The sequence below is a fragment of the Ammospiza caudacuta genome, chromosome 12 (assembly GCF_027887145.1).
Source record: "Ammospiza caudacuta isolate bAmmCau1 chromosome 12, bAmmCau1.pri, whole genome shotgun sequence".
Lineage (NCBI taxonomy): Eukaryota > Metazoa > Chordata > Aves > Passeriformes > Passerellidae > Ammospiza > Ammospiza caudacuta.
In genome coordinates, this window is record NC_080604.1 from 22,247,037 (window position 1) to 22,266,397 (window position 19,361).

At 54.7% G+C, this 19,361-nt stretch overlaps 1 protein-coding gene across 1 annotated transcript in view; it reads right to left on the reverse strand.

Annotated features, from left to right (window-relative positions):
• The window catches only part of PLXND1 (plexin D1), a 67,477-nt gene extending 48,938 nt beyond the window's left edge, over positions 1 to 18,539 (reverse strand). The window contains exons 1-3 of the mRNA XM_058812749.1: positions 16,944 to 18,539; positions 3,409 to 3,585; positions 404 to 535 (exon numbers count right to left, since the gene is read on the reverse strand). Coding sequence (XP_058668732.1) covers positions 404 to 535; positions 3,409 to 3,585; positions 16,944 to 18,539 — 1,905 coding nt within the window. The remainder of the gene's footprint in view (positions 1 to 403; positions 536 to 3,408; positions 3,586 to 16,943) is intronic.
• Between the last annotated feature and the right edge of the window lie 822 nt (positions 18,540 to 19,361).

Here is a 19,361-nt window from a genome sequence, read left to right on the forward strand (position 1 = left end):
CTGAGCAGAAACCTCCCCAGGGACCACTTCTGACAGGCAGACTTTTGTCTGTAGGATCTCCTGGAAGCCTCCCTAAAGACCATGTACTGTCATTTTGGGGTTTCTGTACAGGAGCAACCTTTGCTTATTTCTGCACTCCCATAAGTGCAATCTGTTCCAGTATCTTTCACTCTTCTTTTTACCTGACCACCACAAAGACCCGATAAGCTCGGCTGCATGGTGTTATTAGCCAGCACGGGAGGATAGGCACCTCCCCAGAAAGCCCAGTGACAACCAAAGCTCTGAGCATCTTGGCTTTCACTATTAAAGAAAACCTTATTGTTCCTTTCTGCTCCCAGCTCTGAGCTAAATCAAATGCATGCTGTGCTCCAATAACTGGTTTGTTGAGGACTGAGGATCTCACCTGGTAAGAGGTCATCAGGTAGAGGTAAGTGGAATCAGAAGGGTCAAATTGCATGATGGGGTGGACAGGCTCTCCATAAGCCACCGAAATGGATCTCCTGCTAATAACCTTCATCGTGCTGTCCAGGTTTATCTGTAGAGAGAAGAGGCCACTCACTGAGAACATTTTCAAAAACTAAGGGCAGAAGATTATTTCTCCTTGGTTATAAATAAAGACCAGAGTGGTATTCAGTGGTGCCCCAAGCTGTCAAGCACTGTGAATCTCTGCACACACAGAGCTCTCCTGGAAAGCCAGCTCTGTGTCACTGGGCAGGCACGGCACGGCCCAGAAAGCCCCAGCCCTGCTCAGTGGGGCAGGACCCTCACTGTCCTGGTTCCTCTGGAAGGTGACAGATTGGAGGCTCTGCCCTGCACAGCTTCATCCAAGGGGCACAGCAGCGTTTGTGTTACCCTCGTGCAAGTGGCACCAGCCTTCAGGCCTCGTCACATACACACTCACATTCTGTACAGAGAACATCGAGTTCCCAAAACTTAATGAAAAACAGTGAAAATCAGCAACAGGGCTGTACAGCATGGCATCTCCTGCTCCCTGCATATTTGAAAAATAAGTGTTGTCACTCCCAGGCAGAAGAAGCTTCTATCCCTGCTGACTCCAGAAGACCACGGCAGCTGCCACCAGAGTGCCAAGTCCTACCTTGCCTCATGAATCACCAGCCGATGCACTGGCAGTGATGGAGGAGGCTGCACAGCATCAGCCTGCCTTTCAGTTCTCTGAATGTCTTGGCATTTGACTTGAAAATTCAGTAAATTAAATGTGGCATTGCTGAGAGGAAATAACAATGGGGCTACACAATTTCTTGTGACAGTCACTTTTCAGCTTAAAACAGAAAGGGAGTGTGGAAAATTCTGGCCTTCTTACTAGCAAGGGAAGGCAATATTTGTAATGACCAAGTGTGCCTCTGTTCTCTAAATGTGGATTAATTAATTAACATAGGTTAATTAATTCTTACACCAGAGCAGCACTGACACACCCCAGTAGGACAGCACAGGCTCAGGCTTCTCTCTGCTAAGAAGCACAGACAGCTATGCAGAAAAAGGGTACTATTGCTTTGTCCATTTTAAAAGCTGGCTAGCCAGAAGCTAAATTATTTCCCTGGTATCACCCAAGAAGTCCATGAACTGAGCCCTGACACTCCCCGCTGCATCCTCTCTCCCTCGCTGCTGAGAAGTGCTCCACGTGGCTGTTTACAGACACCTGAGTCTGGCTCCCTCTGACTCCTGGGCATGTTCACCCTGCATCCTCTTCACACAGGCAATGTCCCTGGATTCCAGGGGGCTGCAGCCCCTGGGGAGAGCCCCCACAGCAGCACAGAAGGTGGTGACTGCTGGTCCTGGTGCAGCAGGGGAGCTGCTGGGGTGGCTGGAGGACACAGACTGCCTGGGGTGCTGGTGGGAGCAGAGCACGTCCTGGGTAATGCCAGGACTCGCCTGCTTGCACACTGCACTTCCACACCCGCACACATCAGGAGAGAGCCCTCCTTGCCACCTTGAGGGCACTGCACCTGGTACGGCTGTGCTGCCCAAGCACTGCTGACCCTCTCATGATGGCTAGATTGGTCCTCACCAAATGCCTGTCTGCAGCCAGAATTGCATTAATTCGCCATTCATGCCCCTGGTAGCCCTAATTGCTGCTGGCAGGAGCTGGGCAGGCACTATTTCTGCCCCTCTGCTGTCTTTTCTCAGGCCACAAATCTGAATGATTTGCTCACGCAAAGTACCTTGTGTCCCGTGCCAAAGAGCAAGGAGCCCCAAAGGTAGAAGGGCTTCTGGTTATGCAGCTGTGTTGTGGAATTAGATTACAGCTATCTGAGCAAATTATCCCAGCGCAGGGTAGCCAGGAGCCTCTCCCTAATGGAGGCCGGGCAGATAAGGCCGGTCTCTCGGAGATGATAATGGAGCAGAGCTGTTGATGCCGTGTGAACGGGCTGCTCCGCGTGTGGCGTGTGCCCCCCGGCCTGCTGCGCCTGGCCCAGCGCCAGCCCCCTCCCGCCCGCACAGTTACCTGCCCCTGGGGGCAACAATCAAAGCAGGGAGCCTCTCTGTGATCCTGATCGCTCCCACATTTCTGCCAGGAGCACTGAGATGCAAGGGGAAAATCTGGGTACGTTTTCTTCTACCCAAGTATTCTGATCCAGTATTCCGCATTATGCACCAGTCCCCCCAGGCAGAGATAAAGCAGGTATCAGCTGTCTCTGCTCCAGGCCTTTCCCCCCCTCTTCTCTATGGACTTTTGATACTGGCAGTTTACCAGACTGCTGTGGCTGCCTGCAGTCAAAACTTTCCCTGGCAAACTTCAAGCACTAAGGTTACTAAGAGCTTGGCCTTGTGTCCTGGCTGCAGAGCTGGGGCATTGCATCACCCTGCATCACCTCTTACATGTTATTTAGAGCAGACTCCACCATGGGTTCACACCTGCTTTGGATTCAGCTGTGAAGAAGAATGTCTTTGTAATTCCCCTGTCTACATGGAGTCTTCAAAATCCAGCACCTCAGAGGGAGAATTTATTAGAAGCGCTTCAAATAATTTTAATAACTTCAACAATTAAAACAATAAAAAAACATTGTCATTAAAATTATATTATGTTGCATATATAATCGTATTCTTTTAAAATTATATTAATATAATTAATAAAATAGTTTAATAAAATTAATTTATAATTCAATGCTGCACAATAGCATTTGCAGCTTAGGGTTTATCAAAAACATCCTGCTCACACGGCAGCCCTGAGCAGTGATTAACAGCCACCAGTCATCAGGCAGCGTGTATCACTGTCCAGGCTATGGCAGTACCCAATGAGTTCCTCATTGCCTGAAGGAAGCAGGTGCACAAACCAGGAGACAACAGATGTGCTCCTGTGGGCAGAGCAGAGGTGTGGAAGGGGGAGCCTCGGCACCCACCCTGTCCCCAGCTGTGCTGCCCCACGCTGCTCTGCTGGGCCCCACTTGCCTTGAGGAGTCCTCCGCTGGCCGTGCCCAGGAACACGACCGTGTAGTTGTTGACACTGGCCACTGCCACGGCGGTCAGGCCGCTGTAGGTGAAGATGGGGGTGGCAGTGACCGGGTTCAGGATGGCCAGCGGGTGCTGCAGGTGCGCGGCTCCGCAGTCCAGCTGCTCCGGCTGCAGCTGCAGAGAGACACACACATCAACAGGCGGCACAAACACGGGCGTGCTCCCAGCCACCCCCTCAGCAGTGCTGGGACGGACTGCTCAGAGCCCGCTCTGCCCTCCTGGAGCCCACACAACAGCAAAATGCAGCTGGCCCCGGCTGCTGAGCTGACCCACAGTGCTGGCACAGGGGCACGAGGCTGACAGCAGGGCTCCCACATCCATTCGCTGCCAGGGGCCAAGGCAAAGGCACTGCTTAAGGACTTGTCATTGACCTGTGTCTATGAGCAGGCATTTGATTTGTTTGGCCAAAAGCAAGACAACAGACTTGACTCTCCTGTGCTAAATTAATTAGTGCATTTGCTGCATGACAGCATCATTTGCAAGTGGAACTGATGCCTCGTATTCCTACTACCCTGCCAAGATGCACCCAAGATTTATGACCCCTCACTCCAAATCCTCTGAGATTCTCATGTAATTTCTGTTCAGACAACTTGGATGGATTCAACAATGCCTGAACATCACAACAGTCTCACTGCTGACAATTCACCTGCAGTCACTCCTGCAGCAGCTTTTCCGAGCAGCAGCAGGTGCAGCTGGAGCCCTTCAAACAATGAGCACGTTTCAAGGGCCATTACCACGTCACCCACAGCGTGACCCCAGGTTTAGCCCAGGGGATGCTGTGACCCCACTGTCACACTCCTTGGCAGGGCTGGCATTCCAGCAGCAGCAGGTACCCACAGCTCACCTGCGCACCATCCAAGCCCCGGTTGCGGGAAGTGTGCCTGCGCAGAATTCCAGCAAGAAATGCCTGCAAGGTCGCAGCCCACACCCCAAGGACAAAGCACATTTGTGCCTTTCTGAATCCAGTCATAAGGCAGATAGCACTGCCACAGAAGCTGACAGAATTCTGAATTTAAGCAGAATAAACACAGGGATTTGAGGCTGTATCTGTCAGGGAATGGGAATGCAGTTTCCACCAGGCAGAAGGTGACCACCAGCCTGCTCAGCACAGTCCTTCCTCCCTGGACTACACCAGGGCCTGGATACTAATTCCCTAGTCATCATCACTACTTCATTAATAGAACCAGGCTAAAGCTTCGGCTCTCTCCTCTCTCCAGACAGTTTAGAAGATTAAGCAAATATGTAGGCTTTGCAACAGGAGGGTGAGACTAGGCAAGGTCTCTCTGCAGGGTCATCCCACTTTGGGGTGCAACTCTTGCCTCATGCCCATCTGCCCCCAAGCCACCACTGTGTCTTGGGTTGGTGCCACACCACAGCAACACATTCCTGGGGAGAAATGGGGAAGAAACTTGCTAAAACCCAAAGGGAATGCCAAGTGATGGGGCTTTGTGTGCATAAGCAAGGGATGGTGCCCCTGCACCAGCAAAAGAAACGAAGCCCCAGACAGACAGCTCCAGTGACCTCCCTGTCGTGGCCACGACTGGTGCAGGGAGCAGTGAGCGTGGGGACTGCAGGCCATGGCACTGCCCACTGCTCCTCCCTGCATGCAGAGGACAGCAGCAAACCTCACCAGGCGCTGGGGGTGCCAGCCAGCCCTTGGTGTTTGCAGCAGCTGGTCAGCAAACACTGGGGCTACCCAGCAGAGCAGTCACCCCACAGCAACCTCTGCACAAGAGCACACAGCCCTGACCACAGGGTCCGGCTGCTGCAGACACAGCCAGGGCTCACGGTGCCACCAGAGACAGGCCGGGTCCTCTCCAAAAACCACCCTGACCTTGGTCCCTGTGCCCCCCAGAGCCCATGGCCACCGCTGGCTGCGCCAGACACGGAGTGACAAAAGCCTGATGTGAAAAACTCCCTCTGCTCAGAAGAGCGCCAAACGGGGCAGCACATTCAAAGCTGTACCTCTGTTCTTAGGGCACCAAGACTAAAGGATCAAGTTTGTGGATGCAATGCTAAATGCATTCTGCAGTTTTACTGCATCTCATTCTAGTAAAAAGTAAAATCACAGCCCAAATTCTTAAATGTGTATGTTTTCTCTGTAATTAAGCCACACAACTTTTTTATACTATACAGAGGACCCGGCAAGCCATTCATGTTTTGATTTAATGATTCCTTCCCTTCACAAACAGCTATTTAGAAACTCACTTGGGGTTATTTACTTGTCTCAGGGATGGTTATCTCTATCTCTTCTTCATTACCCCTTAAGAATATCACCACCTGAAGCTTCAGGGCTTTTTCCTGCAGGAAAACTGAGGCATAAAGGCATCTCCGGCCACCTGGGACCTCAAAGGATGCTCAGCACCTCCTCTCTATGGCAGCTGCACAGGAGCTGGAACCAGCATCACTGCCTGCCAGCCTGAAAGACTTGGCCCTTCCTTCACACAGGTGGCCAAAATCACGGGAAGTCCCTTATCTGCAGCGCCTGCCTGCTTATAAATCATGTATTTCAGAGCTCATATCAGTGCAACGTGTTTTCCACAGTAAACAGGATGTAACTATTCTAACCCAGGCCGAGCTTTATTTTGGCTGCACACATCCTTCCTCTGAAACACCTTTCTTCAAATGACATCAGATCTTCCAACAAACGGATGGGTAGGAGACATAAGGCATTTCCCTCTCCCGGGTCCAAAGAAGGGATGACATGCTGTGCTGCTGCTACTCGCACCCCACAGCACCAAGAGGACAGCTAACTCCATCACGTTACAGTAAACAGGATACAGCCAAGTCACATCCTTCTGCAGGCACCGGGCAGCCACCACAGCTGGGGAATTGCACTGGATGAATGGAATAGAAGGCCATCCACAAGTGGAAGGGGTTAAATCTCACTCTTTCTTAAATCAAGCTGCCCTATCCTGAAGTGGGAAAAAAACGAATGCTAAGTTTTCTTCCAAAACCAATCTCTTTCTATAATCTGCATTTTAAAACACCCCGTGGGCATTTACTGCATTGCCTCTATTTTTCTTTGACACGCTCTGGGTACTCAGTAACTCACAGAACTGTGGGCTGATTCCAGATCAAGGCCTCCTGCCCACAAGACTGCCCCTCTGTTGCTGCTGAGGAGCCTCCTGGGCAAAGCTGGGACTGCCCCAGCCAGCACCAGCCGAGCACTCTGCCCTGCCAGGACAGGGGAACACGCTGCCCCTGCACACTGCAGCTTGTGCTACTGCTGCAAAACTTCACAAGGGATGCAAATGAATTCAAATCAAGGGGCCACAGCTAAGAGGATGCTTACTCAGATTAACCCCTGAGTGCGATTGCAGGAACAAAATGGGACAGAGATAAAAGGTTTCCAGCCACATCAGAGCTCAAGAGTTCAGCTGTCTTCACAGTGTGAGTTCAGTTCTTTATCCCAGGCCTATAAGGAGCATAAAAAGCGATTTCCCAGAATTTCCATTACAGCTCCCCAGCCCTGGGCATGCAGGATGTCCCTTCGGGAAGGAAGTCTGTTGGAAACAGAAGGAGGAAGAGGAGTGGTGAGGCAGCTCTCAGGAAAACCATGAAATGCGCTGATTTCTGCATCCTGTGTTTGTGACCTTAAAAATAGTTCCCAAGCAAAGCTGGAGCTGATTTGTGACTCAGAAGCCGCGGCGCAAGGGAAGCCCAGAGCCCCTGGCCCGCACGAGGCCATGCTGGCTGTGCCGAGCTCCGGAGCAAGGAGGGAGCCCGGCCCCTCTCTGACTCCGTATCAGAGAGGATTAAAGTGTTGGCTTCCAGCACGCCTGCAGTCCTGGGAAAATGACACAGCCAGCATCGCATAATCTGCTCCAAACTTGTTGATTTGTGGGACTTAGCCATCATCTTCATAGGCTCAAAATTTGGCAGCTGCTCCCACACAACTGACATTTTCAGGCCATTAAAGGCTGTGATAAAAGGGCTCTAGTTTTATCTCTTGCCTTCCTTAACATAAACCATTAGGCTTTTATTAACATTTAGGTATGACTCAGGGAAATTTCTGACTGCAGAGCGAATATTCAGAATAATTAGGATACTGTCTGAAGAGAATAGCAGGACACAGACTTGCACTGAACAGCAGGGACAGGCTAAAAACCAGTGGGGAAATATTGCACAGGAGAATGGACACGGCCAGTGATGCCAAGCCAGCCTGGCTGCACTATGCTAAGGGAGAGTACAAGCCCTGCTCTGTGTCGGGCAGAGCCCAGAGCAAGCACACAGCCCCAGCATTCCCCCCGAGCTCCCCAGCAGTTTGTGCGCACAATCACTCGTTTATCTGCTGCAGTGTCGCAACCAGACCTGTCAAAACCAGGCTTTTTGGGATGCCTGGAGGAAAATGTCATCCTCAGAAGAGGACTCCACTGTTGAGGCACTTGAGATGTAAGCAGTCTCCAGCTGCTCAAGGGCAGGCATTAGCACAGAGCTCCTCAGACTTCCCATCATATTTTTTTAGGCAACAGGAGGCAAATCAATGTGCACTTGTGGCCAGTCAAGGCACTAAGCCTGAGAATCTCTGGCAAAATGAATCGAGAGAATTTTTTTCTCAAGAATTACCAAGAGTACAGTATCCACTCAGCACAGCAGACATTCTTAAAAAACAAAAAAAAAAAGGTTTAAAGTGAGACTTGCACTCTGGTTTCACTGTTTGCTAAGACAAGTTCCTCAAGCAAGGAAGTGGGAGTTTTGCTGTGTTTTGCCCGTTTGCACAATGCCAGCCCTGGGCTAGGGTACTTTGTGAGTCACTAACGGGACACCAGTAATGGTCCATCCCAACATCCCTCTGCTCCCAGCAGACACCCAGACCTTGTGCCTGCAGGGAGCTATCACTCTTAGAAAACTCATCCTTCCCTCTCTCTCCTCTTGACTCCACGCTTTTCTTTCCTGCCAGCTCCCAAATTTCACTCTTGGTAGCCTCCCATGGGACTGTGGCTGAGGCAAGGAAGGGGACAGGGCACAGAGGACTGCTAGAAGGCAGGGGACAGCAAGCACAGGACTGATGGCTGGGGAAGGCACAGCTGGGTCGGGCCAAAGCCCTGCGGCTCAGCAGCAGCAGCAGCCACGCTCACCTCCGCCGCAGCCACAGACCTCAAACCACCAGAGGTGTGAGACTGTGAGCGCTGGAAGAGGCTCTCAGCGTCCCACATCGTCTCAGAGGGCAGAACCCAAGCTCCATCTGCTGCTCTGGCAGTGGCAGCCCCGGCAGACAGCGCGTACAGCCGCCCAGCTGCCGCCTGCAGAGCCACCTCAGCAGGAGGACACAGCGACGGGGACAGCACCAGGCCCTGCTGGGCTGCAGGCACTGCCACTCTGCTACAGAGGCCAAAGCCTGGCAGCAGCCTGAACTACCACACGTCCCTCCTGCCATCCAACCATCTGCTCTGTGAGTCCTCAGAGGCTCCAGCCTCAGCTCCAGCAGTGGCACCAAAGTTGGATGCCTGCAGCTGACAGTGTGATTCCCCTCTAAATCTCCTCGGCTCCCTCCTCCAGCCACAGCTGGCCCAGCTCATGTCCATCATCATTCCATCAGCCCCACCCCTGTCATGCTGACCCCAGCTGGAAAAGAAAGCTGCAGGCGATGTGCACAGGTGACCGGCAGACCTGCACAGCCCAGCATGGTCCCCCTTCCTTGCCCCACACAAGCCCAGGGCTGGCACCCACCAGTGCTTCCCCAGCAGGGCACTGAAACAGCAAGCACAACAGCATGGGGAGCTGCTCAAAGTGGAGAAACATGAAAAAGAAGCACTTTCTAAACTAAAATTGCACATCCTTCATGCTGCCAGGAAGACTGGTCAAGCTTATTATGTTAGCCTTCATCCTGCATTAAATACAATACTTCAGATTACAGAATCAAATCCACCAGGAATGGGCAAGCTGGGGGATTAACAAACAGGGTCCAGAGGGGTTGTCACAGTCAGAACAGCACGTGTTTGAGCAGCAAGAGCTCGTATGTCCTTTAAATTCACCCCTCTTGGAAACTCAGCTCCTCTTCCCACTCCCTGGGGACAAGGGGCTGAGCAGATCAGCATGCCTCATCTCAAGGACACCCACTTCTGCTCAGAAGCCCACGAGACACCTTCCCCATCCAAACTGCTCAGAGCAAGACGCCTGGTTTATTTAGGCTGTACTTTCTGAGCTGTGCTCTCCCCGTTACCCCTGCACCACTCAACCTGTGTTTCTCATTTATGTTAAGCTTTGGCCTCAGTAACCAACCTCAGACCACTCAAACTCTCTTCCACAGGGAAGAGTCCCTGATGAACCATAAGTTTGGCTCCTCGATCTTTGGTCGTTACTATTTTATTATTGCTAGACTAACACTTAGCACTTCACATGCTCAAAGTGCTCGGAAGGCATATCTGTGCAAGTCAGGGCTGAAAAAAGCATCCATTAAAGTAGCAGCTTCTTACCTAGCACAACTGGTCTTTTGCATGTGTCAGTTCAAATCTACTTCATTTAGCAACAGTTTATAGTAAATGTTTTCCTGTATTTTCCTCATTAGTTCTGCTGAATCCATCAAGCCCCGAGATAATGAGCACAACTCTACCCTTGTTTTTCACATCCTTAGTAAAACCTGCCTCTGAGAAGCAACGCTGTGCTGCAGTGCTGTCCCCCTCTGGGTACCCCCATGCATCACCTGCTCCACAGCCTCAGCACCAGAGTCCAAAACACAAACTGCTACCACTTGCTCGAGCACCCAGCCCACAGGAGAAGCTTGTCACAGAAAGCTTAATAAAACCATTTTTACTCATTAACTGAGCACTCCAAATGCAGAAGCAACCAAGCTACACAGATGTAGTCTACAGGAGACACACCACTTCCCTGGGTCACCAGGGCAGCCTTCCTCCACTCCAACCCCTGTCCTCATTCTGGGGGCAGAAGAAATTCAAGCAAAGAGAATTATCGGTGCAAAGAAAGTGCAAAGGATGAACGTGTGAGCCAGGCTCCTCCGGCCTGTGGCCAGCCCTCACACTCACAGCCTGTCCCCTCTGGCAGACAGCACCTGAACAAAGAAGGCAAGATCATCGTGGGCTTTGCTGCCCACCCTGCTCACCAGCACGCCACATCTGACAAGAGCTCACCTGGGCCCAGTTTGATCTGGGCCTTCCCAGGCACGAGTCGTCCCACGCCCCTGCAGCCTCGCTCTGTCAGAACGGCAGAGCTGCTCTCCAGATGTTAGCAATAAGTACTGCTCCCTCTGCTCAAAAACATCAATAAACTCTACTGGCCTCTCCAAGTGAGAGATGCTGTAGACAGTCTGCCACCTCCTCCACCTGCTGCAGGGTGCTGCAGCCCAACTTGAAAACAACTGCTCATTTCTTTACCAACCCCACAGGAATCAAAACCAAAAACAAAACAACAAAAAAACCCCCCACCAAAATCCACAAGCAAAAACATCCAATCAAACAAAAAAAAGAAACAGTGAAGCAGATCCCTCCTGTTGATCCCCTGTCATCCTGTGGTCCCAGGGATGTGTGCTGGGGACAGTCACACAGAAACACTTGGGACCTCAACTCAAATCCTGACGCTGCCACTCCTCTGACCAGAGACATCCATCAGGGGGCCTGGGCTCCCACCTCCCCACCACAAACCCAGGACAACAGTGCTGCCCAACACAGCAGCTGCACTGTGCCCAGGGCTCACCGAGCCAAAGGGACTCGAGTGCATGGGGTTGTTGAAACACTGCCCGGGGCCAGGGCACTGGGCACAACGCCACCAAGCAACAGCCACCCACACTCCAGCCAAGAATGCCAACCCCACCCGGCCATGCCTGGTACAGAGGGGCAGTCACACCCTGCTGGGATTTACAAGGTGTAGTGAGGTGTTTCTACAGCATCCCTGCGCATGCATACACATCTCATGGTGCCTTATTCACTTCTCCAGGTGCCCCCAGTCCCATTCACTGTAAATGAAACTTGGAAACATCAGAAAAGAGATGGCAAATCTCTCCATTTCCAGCCACTGAGGCCCTGCAGCTGAGCCTGCATCCACTGTGGCTCCTGGGGCGTGGGTCTGCACTCACGTGAGGGAGTCCATCACCTGCCCTGGAAAACCCTCGGCTTTAGCCAAACCACCCTTTTCCTAAACTGTTATTTAGTTACAGGGGATTTGATGAGCTCAATGGATCAAATCTAGTCTGAGCATCCAGGTACCAGGAATTACCGGGTCTGCACAGCCAGCTGTTGGCAGAGCTCTCCAGACACCAGCAGCATGCCTGTGAGCCCCTGTCCGCCGAGGGATGGCAAACACTTGGCCTGCCCAGCCAGCAGCCCTGGGCCCCCAGAGCAGGCAGGCACCGTGCCACCATCAGGAGCCAGTTTCTGTTCCCTAAAGCAGCACAACTTCCCATTTCCAGGCACAGAAACTTTTGCCACTTTGACCGAATTTCCCTTTGCAATTTGGGACCTGTTTGAGCTTGAGATGCAAAGCAGGGATGAGCCCTGGGGCCCCCAGGAAAGCATTCCCACCACCCACCTTCAGCTCGGGGCACCGGCCTGCTTGGCACGGAGCACGGGGGCCGTGCCAGCCCTGGCACGGGAGAGCCCCGGGCAGTGGCAGCCCACGGGGCTGAGCCTGCCCTCGCAGGAAGGATGGTGCTCACACAGCTCCTGAGAGCTCACTGCAGCAGCAGCTGCTCTTTCCCGTGAATGCCCAAGGAAAGCCAGCAACAGCTGACCACAGCTCACCGGCACCAGGCGAGGGGCAGAGCAGGCAGACAGGGCTCCGCTCTGGCTCCAAGGCCAGGCAGAGCCCACACTGGGGCTCACCCCTCTGTCAGGGCACCCCGGGTCCCACGGCCCCTCCAGGGGTCCCAGCTGAGCCCTCAGCCCTGGCAGGGCAGTGAGGGACACCCACTCCCCATGTGCAATGCCATGTCCCAGAGCACAACAGGTGATGGTGACAGCCATGGTACAGCTCTACAAACCTGGGCAGTGACACCTTGGGGAGCTGCCAGCAACTCTAAACTGCCTGCACTGCAAAACACAGAAATTAGGCTTCTACAAGAACTCCTGCCTCATTTTTAATGAAGAAATTAAGTGTAAATTCCCAGTTTCCTTTCTGTGACTAATCCTCTGGATTTATTTGAGTAGATGGAGGGTTAGAGCACATTTAGTTTCATGTTTGGAATTTCTAAATTAGTATAAACCAGCACTTCAAAGTAACTCAGCTCCTATAAAACTCAATCCCATGGAGATGCCACAGTAGATTTGGACAGTAAGTAGATGCTTTGTCATATTCCCACGTGTATATGAGATTTTTTTCTTTGGGAACATTTTCTGACTGGTTTTAAACCACATTTCCATGCCCAGGCACACATATATACAGAGATTGTTTATATAGTCTACCCAAGGAGTTCATTTTGTTTAACAACCCATTATAGCACAGCTCACTGGTGAGTATATCATCATTACACCCCCAAACACAGTGTTCAGTGACCATGCAGGATCTGACACAAAGCCACAAGAGCCAGAAACTTGAGAATTAATGCTGAAACATTTCATTATCCCATGCCACTATGCCTATGGTTTTCAGCAGAGGAAATAAACTGGATTTTCAGCCTTTTTTTGAGTTGCAGGCCCCAAAATATTTCCCAAGAGAGATGTAGTTCCCTGGCCAGCAAATCTAGGCCTAATGAATATATCTGCTTTCTGTACCTCTCCAGGAGATTTTAGGAGACCGTGGGGCTCATGCAGAACCCACAGAAGACTCTGAGTTTGGTGCAGCTGTGAGCATGGGATGGGGTTTCCAGTGCAGCTTTTCCTCAAATGAGCTTGTTCATCACAGCAAAATGTGCACACAAAGGTGCCTGAGCGTATCCCCAGCCAAGATACCCACTGAGAGATGGAGCAGGGGCAAGAGGACACTGTGGGGGCTTTGCTGCCCTGGGACGTGGCTGGCATGCAGTGTGACCAGAGGAAGAGCCAGGCAGACCTTTGTTTGCAGTGGCACTGGGGGGACGCTCCCGGGATGTCCCACTGCTCTGGAGCCAGCCACAAGCTGGGGATGGGGTCTTGCCTGCTTTGCTTGCTTATGAAATGTCTGTGTGGGATGTCTTGAGCACCCCACAGCTGTGTCACACTCCAGCCGTGTTGTGCAGCCAGCATAGCCTTCAAACCCACTGGGCCATGATCCTCCCGGGGTAGAACAGCTCAAACAGGAGCTATAAACCCACGCAGTGTCCCAAGAATTTGATAAGCTCTGTCAGCACACTGCTGTAAACGCTGTTACAGGCAGTTTGCTCCAGAGCTCCTACTCCTCTTCCCTTCTGGGGGCTCGAGTCCAAATTCCACACGGGCTTTGAGTGGGCAAAACACCACAGTGATTCCATGCAAGTATTCCAATTTAGCTGCATTTGACACAAAATTCATTATAAAAACTATTTCTGTTGAGGGGAAGCAATCCTGGAGCTCACCCACTCACTGTCGGTGCAAGAAGCCAACCAACCTAAATCCTTCCCTCACACATCCTCCTTCCCCTGAGCTGCCACTGTGAATTCATCTCCTCAGTACGTGACTTTTCAGCAACCCTCATTGAGAAGAACCAACAGCCCCCACTCCTGACCTAGACCATCCTCCTCTGCACATTTTCTCCTCGTCTGACACAAAGCTGTTAAGCATGTGCTTAATTGCAAGTAAGCATTTGCACGGAAGACAGGGGCTGTTCCCAGGCCAAGCTGGCGGCTCCCCGTCCCCAGCCTGGGGCACGCAGGCCAGCAGGGCAGCTGGCAGACCCACCTGCCCCATCCACCCTGCCAGCCCTCCGTGTGGCCAATCCCACATGGCCCAAACGGGAGCCAAACAAGAGGCTGCCACCACGTCCACCTGCACAGGGACAAAGGCCCTCGTTGTGTGCCGGCCTCCCCGAGCCTCCCGGCACAGGCCTGCCCGCCGCAGGCAGCAAGAGCAGATTGCCGTGGCACCGGCAGGGACGGCGGGCACGCCGAGTGCCCACTCCCAAACCCCGCACGGTGGGCGAGCGCTGCAGCTCCCTGGCTGAGCCAAAGCAAGCGCTGCTGGAGAGGAGCATTCAATTAGACTGGAGAGCACACACGGGGTCAATGATTTTCCTTTCACACTGCATTACACCTAACAGCCCATGGTCCAGACTTGTAACAACTGACTACTTCAGCTGAACACACGCTTGGAATGAATCAGGCCAATATCAGGGTTTTTTCCTTCCAAAAGGAGATTAAAACCCAAGCATTTGGTCCTCAGGAAGCGCTAACGAGTCACATTTACTAATACCAGAGCCCCTATCAGTGATGCACAGGGATGCAATGGGAAAACTGGAAACCCACTAACAGATACTGATCTGCTCTGCCAGACCAGTTGCTGCTTTAATACATTTTCCTGCTGCCTTTCCATGTCTGGGACACAAAACGTATTGGTGGAAACTGATGTTAGGTTTTTACAGCACAAAGAAACACCCTATTACAACTCTTCTCTTGACACTGCCACTCTGGGACTTGAAAATAAAAACTGCTGGTTGTTAACTTGTTGGCAATTCTAACAATTAAGGAAAAGGCAATGAAAAAAAAAAAAATAAAGGCTCTCCTGACTAGCAGGATGGCTTCCCAGCAGTCTTGATCAGCGGTTTTAGAGGAATATGCTTCAAATAAATGGGAAGTGTAGAAATATTAGGCATGAACGAATATTAATGTTATGCTTCATTTATATCCTGCTGTACTTGACATCAAAGGATCTCAAAGCAGCTTTACAAATGCAATCTGACGCTACATGAGTTGGGTTTCTGAATAACAATAAATACAGGAGTAAGTGGGAAACTGAGGTACCTCGGGTTCAATGACTGGTTCAAGGCCAGCGACACAGCAGCAATGTCAGTTGGTACAAGAACCCAATCTCCCCATCCATCTTATATCACCACTGGTCTTACTGCTGTCTCCACATGAACAAGTTTTCTTGCAGCCTGCTCTTGCCACGGTTGCAAACAGAGGTTCCCACTGACTCCCAAGGGCTTGGCAGTGCTCAGTTATTTTAGCTCATTCCCCTGGTCCTCATATCCTGTTGCTTATCCCTTCAAGAACACAGCATCCTTCTCAGCTTTTATGGCACCAGTGACAACAGGCTCCTGGTCGCCCTCCCTGCCTACCCAGGTAGTACTCGGAGAGGAAGGTGCTACCAGGAACACACATTACAGTGGAACGGTGTGACAAGCCAAGACCAAAGATGGAGTGAAATCTCATCTGTGCGTAGTCTCCCTTGAGTCACTCATTAATTAGCTGTCTAAATACCTTACTGGATACAGCACTTGGTACTTTCAACATCAGCAGCCTGATGATAGTCATGATTATTTTCTTTACTGAACAGAAGCTAGAAAACACTGGACCTCCACAGCAGTCCTGGAGTCCAGGGGAAGCTCAAGGGTGATGGGTGCTTCTGCCACTGTGTTTCAGTTATGACCAGGCCGTTCGTTCACTTCCCAAGCGCCTCGAGCAGCCCCAGCCCCGATGCTGCTGCCTGACCCGCCCTGGCACAGACAGCTCAGTCCCGCCCGGGCTCGGGGGCTGCTCCGCCGGGACGCTGAGCAGCAGCACAGCCAACAACCACTACGGGTGCCTTCACACCCTGTAAATAGGATTCCTGACTGCCAGCGAGTCCTCTGAGAGCCGTGACCATGCCAAGATGTCAGGACTGAGCTCCCAGTGCTTAACACACCCAGTCTTTGTGGAATTAGCGCCAGCTACTAGATTTGTTGGCTGTCAGGCAGCTTGTACTTTGCCACCAGGGAAAAACCGTTCAACTTTGCTAGAGTAGGTCTATGAACCAAGTGCATTAAGACTACATATTTTACCACAGAGTGGAGATGCCACACTAAACACTCCGGTTACCATGGGAAACCTTTCTCTCTTTGCCACTGGCATTGCACAGGGAAGCCCAAGCCCAAATGCTATATCTCGCCTCTGAAATCAAACAGATGTTTTCACAATCTTTGATGGAGCCGAGCTGTGCACTCGTCCCAGAGGAAGGGAAAAATGCAGCGTTAAAGCAGCCTTTTCCCTCTCTTTTTTCCCAAGCATCGTACATTCTTAGTGAAAAGGGAAACAGGCGACTCTGTCTCGCGCTAACATTTACGGCCACTCGGTAACAAATTGTGACAATGGCAAACTTCTGCCACGAACGCGGGGAGCCAAGGGTGGCTGTGTGCCGCCCCTGGCAGGGCTGCGCGCCGCGGGACGGGACGCGGGGCTGGCGATGCCCACGGACATGCGGAGCACCCAGGTTAGGGGAACGATTCGGTCCCGAGCAGGCGGGAGGGTCTCCGGGGACAGCAGGGAGGGCAGCGGGGTGTGAGGCTCAGCCGCCCGCCCGGGGCAAGCAGGAGATGCGCTCCAGCTCGGGAGAGGTGACGACAGCAGCGGCCACGGGACGGGACACGATGGGGCCGCTGCCCTCCGCCGCCGCCGCGTCCCGCGCCCCTCGCCCCGCAGGAGCCCGCCGTACCTGTATATTTCTCTTCTCGCAGGCCGGGCCGGTGCCCTGCACCACGCTGTCCAGCACGGTAACCATGCCGGCGGCCGGGCTGACGAGGCAGGAGTTGCGGGCGGCCCGGATCGTCTCCTCGATCTCGGCGAAGCGGAAGACGCAGAGCGCGGACTGCGGCCGCCCCCGGCCGCCGCCGGCCCCGGCCCGCTCGAAGACGCCGAAGAGCAGCTCCTCGAGGGGCGGCGGGGCCGGGGCCGGGCCGCGAGGAGCGGCGGGGCTGCGCCAAGCTGCCCGCGCCGGGAAGACGGAGACGAGGCGGGTGAAGGCGTCGGCGGCGCCGCCGCAGCGCAGCCCCAGCTGGATGTAGGACTCGGTCAGCTTCTTGGTCTCGCCGCTGCCGTTGAGGGTGGCCTCGGCCGGCTCGCCCAGGCAGATGCGGGCCAGCAGGCTGTGCGCCGGGCTCTCCTTGTCGCCCGCGTTGGCCTCGCTGTTGAGCGCCAGGTAGGCGTACGGGCGGCGGGCGGGCGGCGTGGCCCCGTGCTGCAAGAAGGCGCGGACGAAGCTGAGCTTGTGCCGCGCCTTGTCGCCCGCCTTGATCTTGAGGATGTTGTCGTCGGAGGGGTTGATGTCGAAGGTGAAGAGCTTGGCCAGGTCGCCGCGGGCGTTGAGGGCACGGATAGCGATCTCGGGCGTGTTCTCGAAGCGGTGGTCCTCCAGGCTGTTGTTGCGGGGGAAGAAGGGGCTGCCGAAGCCAGTGTAGGTGGCGGCCACCAGCAGCCGCGCCCCGCCGCCGCCGCCGCGGCGCAGCACCAGCCCCACGGTGGAGGCGTTGGGGTGGTTGGCCGCGACGTTCAGCATGCTTGGGAAGACAGCGACCGAGTCGCTGCCGCCCGGCGGGAAGCGCACGGCCACTGCCGAGATGTTTGCCATGCTGCGCAGCTGGCAGAGGCCCTGGTAGATGGAGCCGCAGACGACAAGGACGCCCTGCTCCGGGTCGGGCTGCAGGATCTTGTTGTAGTTGTTGGTGAGCACCCTGGGGTGCTCGCAGGAGGCCTGCGGCAGCTGCGGTGCGTGGCACAGCGGGCTGTCCAGCACCGGCCCCACCGCCGCCTCCGCCTCCAGTGCCAGCTCGCCCCCCGACAGCTGGAACAGCCGGTTGACGGCCGCCAGGTAAACGCGGGAGCCGGGGCCGTCCAGCGCAAAGTTGTTGGTGAGGGTGGGCGAGAGGAACTTGCGCTGCACCTCCAGGCCGGCGGCTCGGCCGGGCAGTAGCAGCGGCAGCAGCGGCAGCAGCAGCGGCAGCAGCGCGGGGGGCCGCGGCTCAGCGCCCGCCGCCGGGGCCGGGACCGGGAGCGGAGCCGGAGCCATCCCGCCGCCGCGCCGCACAGTGCATGTGCCCGTCGCCGGGCGCGGGAGGGGCGGGCGCGGGGCCGCTTCCTGCGGAGGCAGCGCCCGCCGCCGAGCGACGCCCGCGGGAAGTGGCGGCCGCGGCGGGGGGCGGCGGGGGGCGGCGGGGCGCGCGGCCGCGCCCCCTCCCTGCCCCCGCCCTCCGCCCGCCCCCGCGCCCGCCCCCGCACCGGCGCTCGCCGCGTCCCGGTGCCGCGGGCCCGTCATGTGCGTGCGCGAAGTTAGCGATGTCTGCCGCGCCGCCGACTGGGCGGCACCGAGCGGCGCCGGGGGGCTCCGGACAGGGCTGCTCCGGGCTGTCCCCCTCCTCTCCTCTGCCTCCTTCGCGTTTTCGAGCAGGACAGGCCGGCGGGGAAGGGGCGGGGGAAGAAGGACTTTTCCCAGCTGCGGAGCAGCACGGCGAGCCGGAACAGCCCTCCCCCGGAGCCCCCTTGCAACCCACGCATCCCCCCGCAGCCCAACACCCGCTCTCTCGCTCCCCGGGGACCGGGCGGGGGGCGACGCCCCACCCCTGCAGCGGCTCTGCCCGCCCGCCTCGACAAAAGCGGAGCGCAGACCGGCCCGCGCCTCTCCTCCGCCCTCCAACGGGCGCCGCTTTAACAAGACCCAAAGTGATTTCCCAAATTACACTCTGGGATGATGTAGGGGACAGCCCCTAAAGCACCAGCCCATCCCGTGGGATCGCTCCACCTGAGCGGGTTCACTCCTGCTGCCTTCCTCCCCGTCTGCAGGTGTGTCAGTGACCCCTCGTCGCGAGGGGACACGTCCGAGACGGAGGAGCGCTCCTGGGCAAGGCTGTACGGAGAGCCGGGGTCCATCCCGGGATGGGGCCACGCATCCTGCAGCAGATACCTTGCCCACGTATCTCACGTCCCTGCAGGCTTCATGAACCAGCCTTGAGCAATTAGCCAGCCCATTACCCAGCTGGCCTCCTGCCACAGTATCGTGACATAGGGCACAGCCATAGGTCGCCCAGGGTCTTGAATCCCTGGGCAACACGGCCCAGTCCCCGTGCAGGAGGGGACGCGG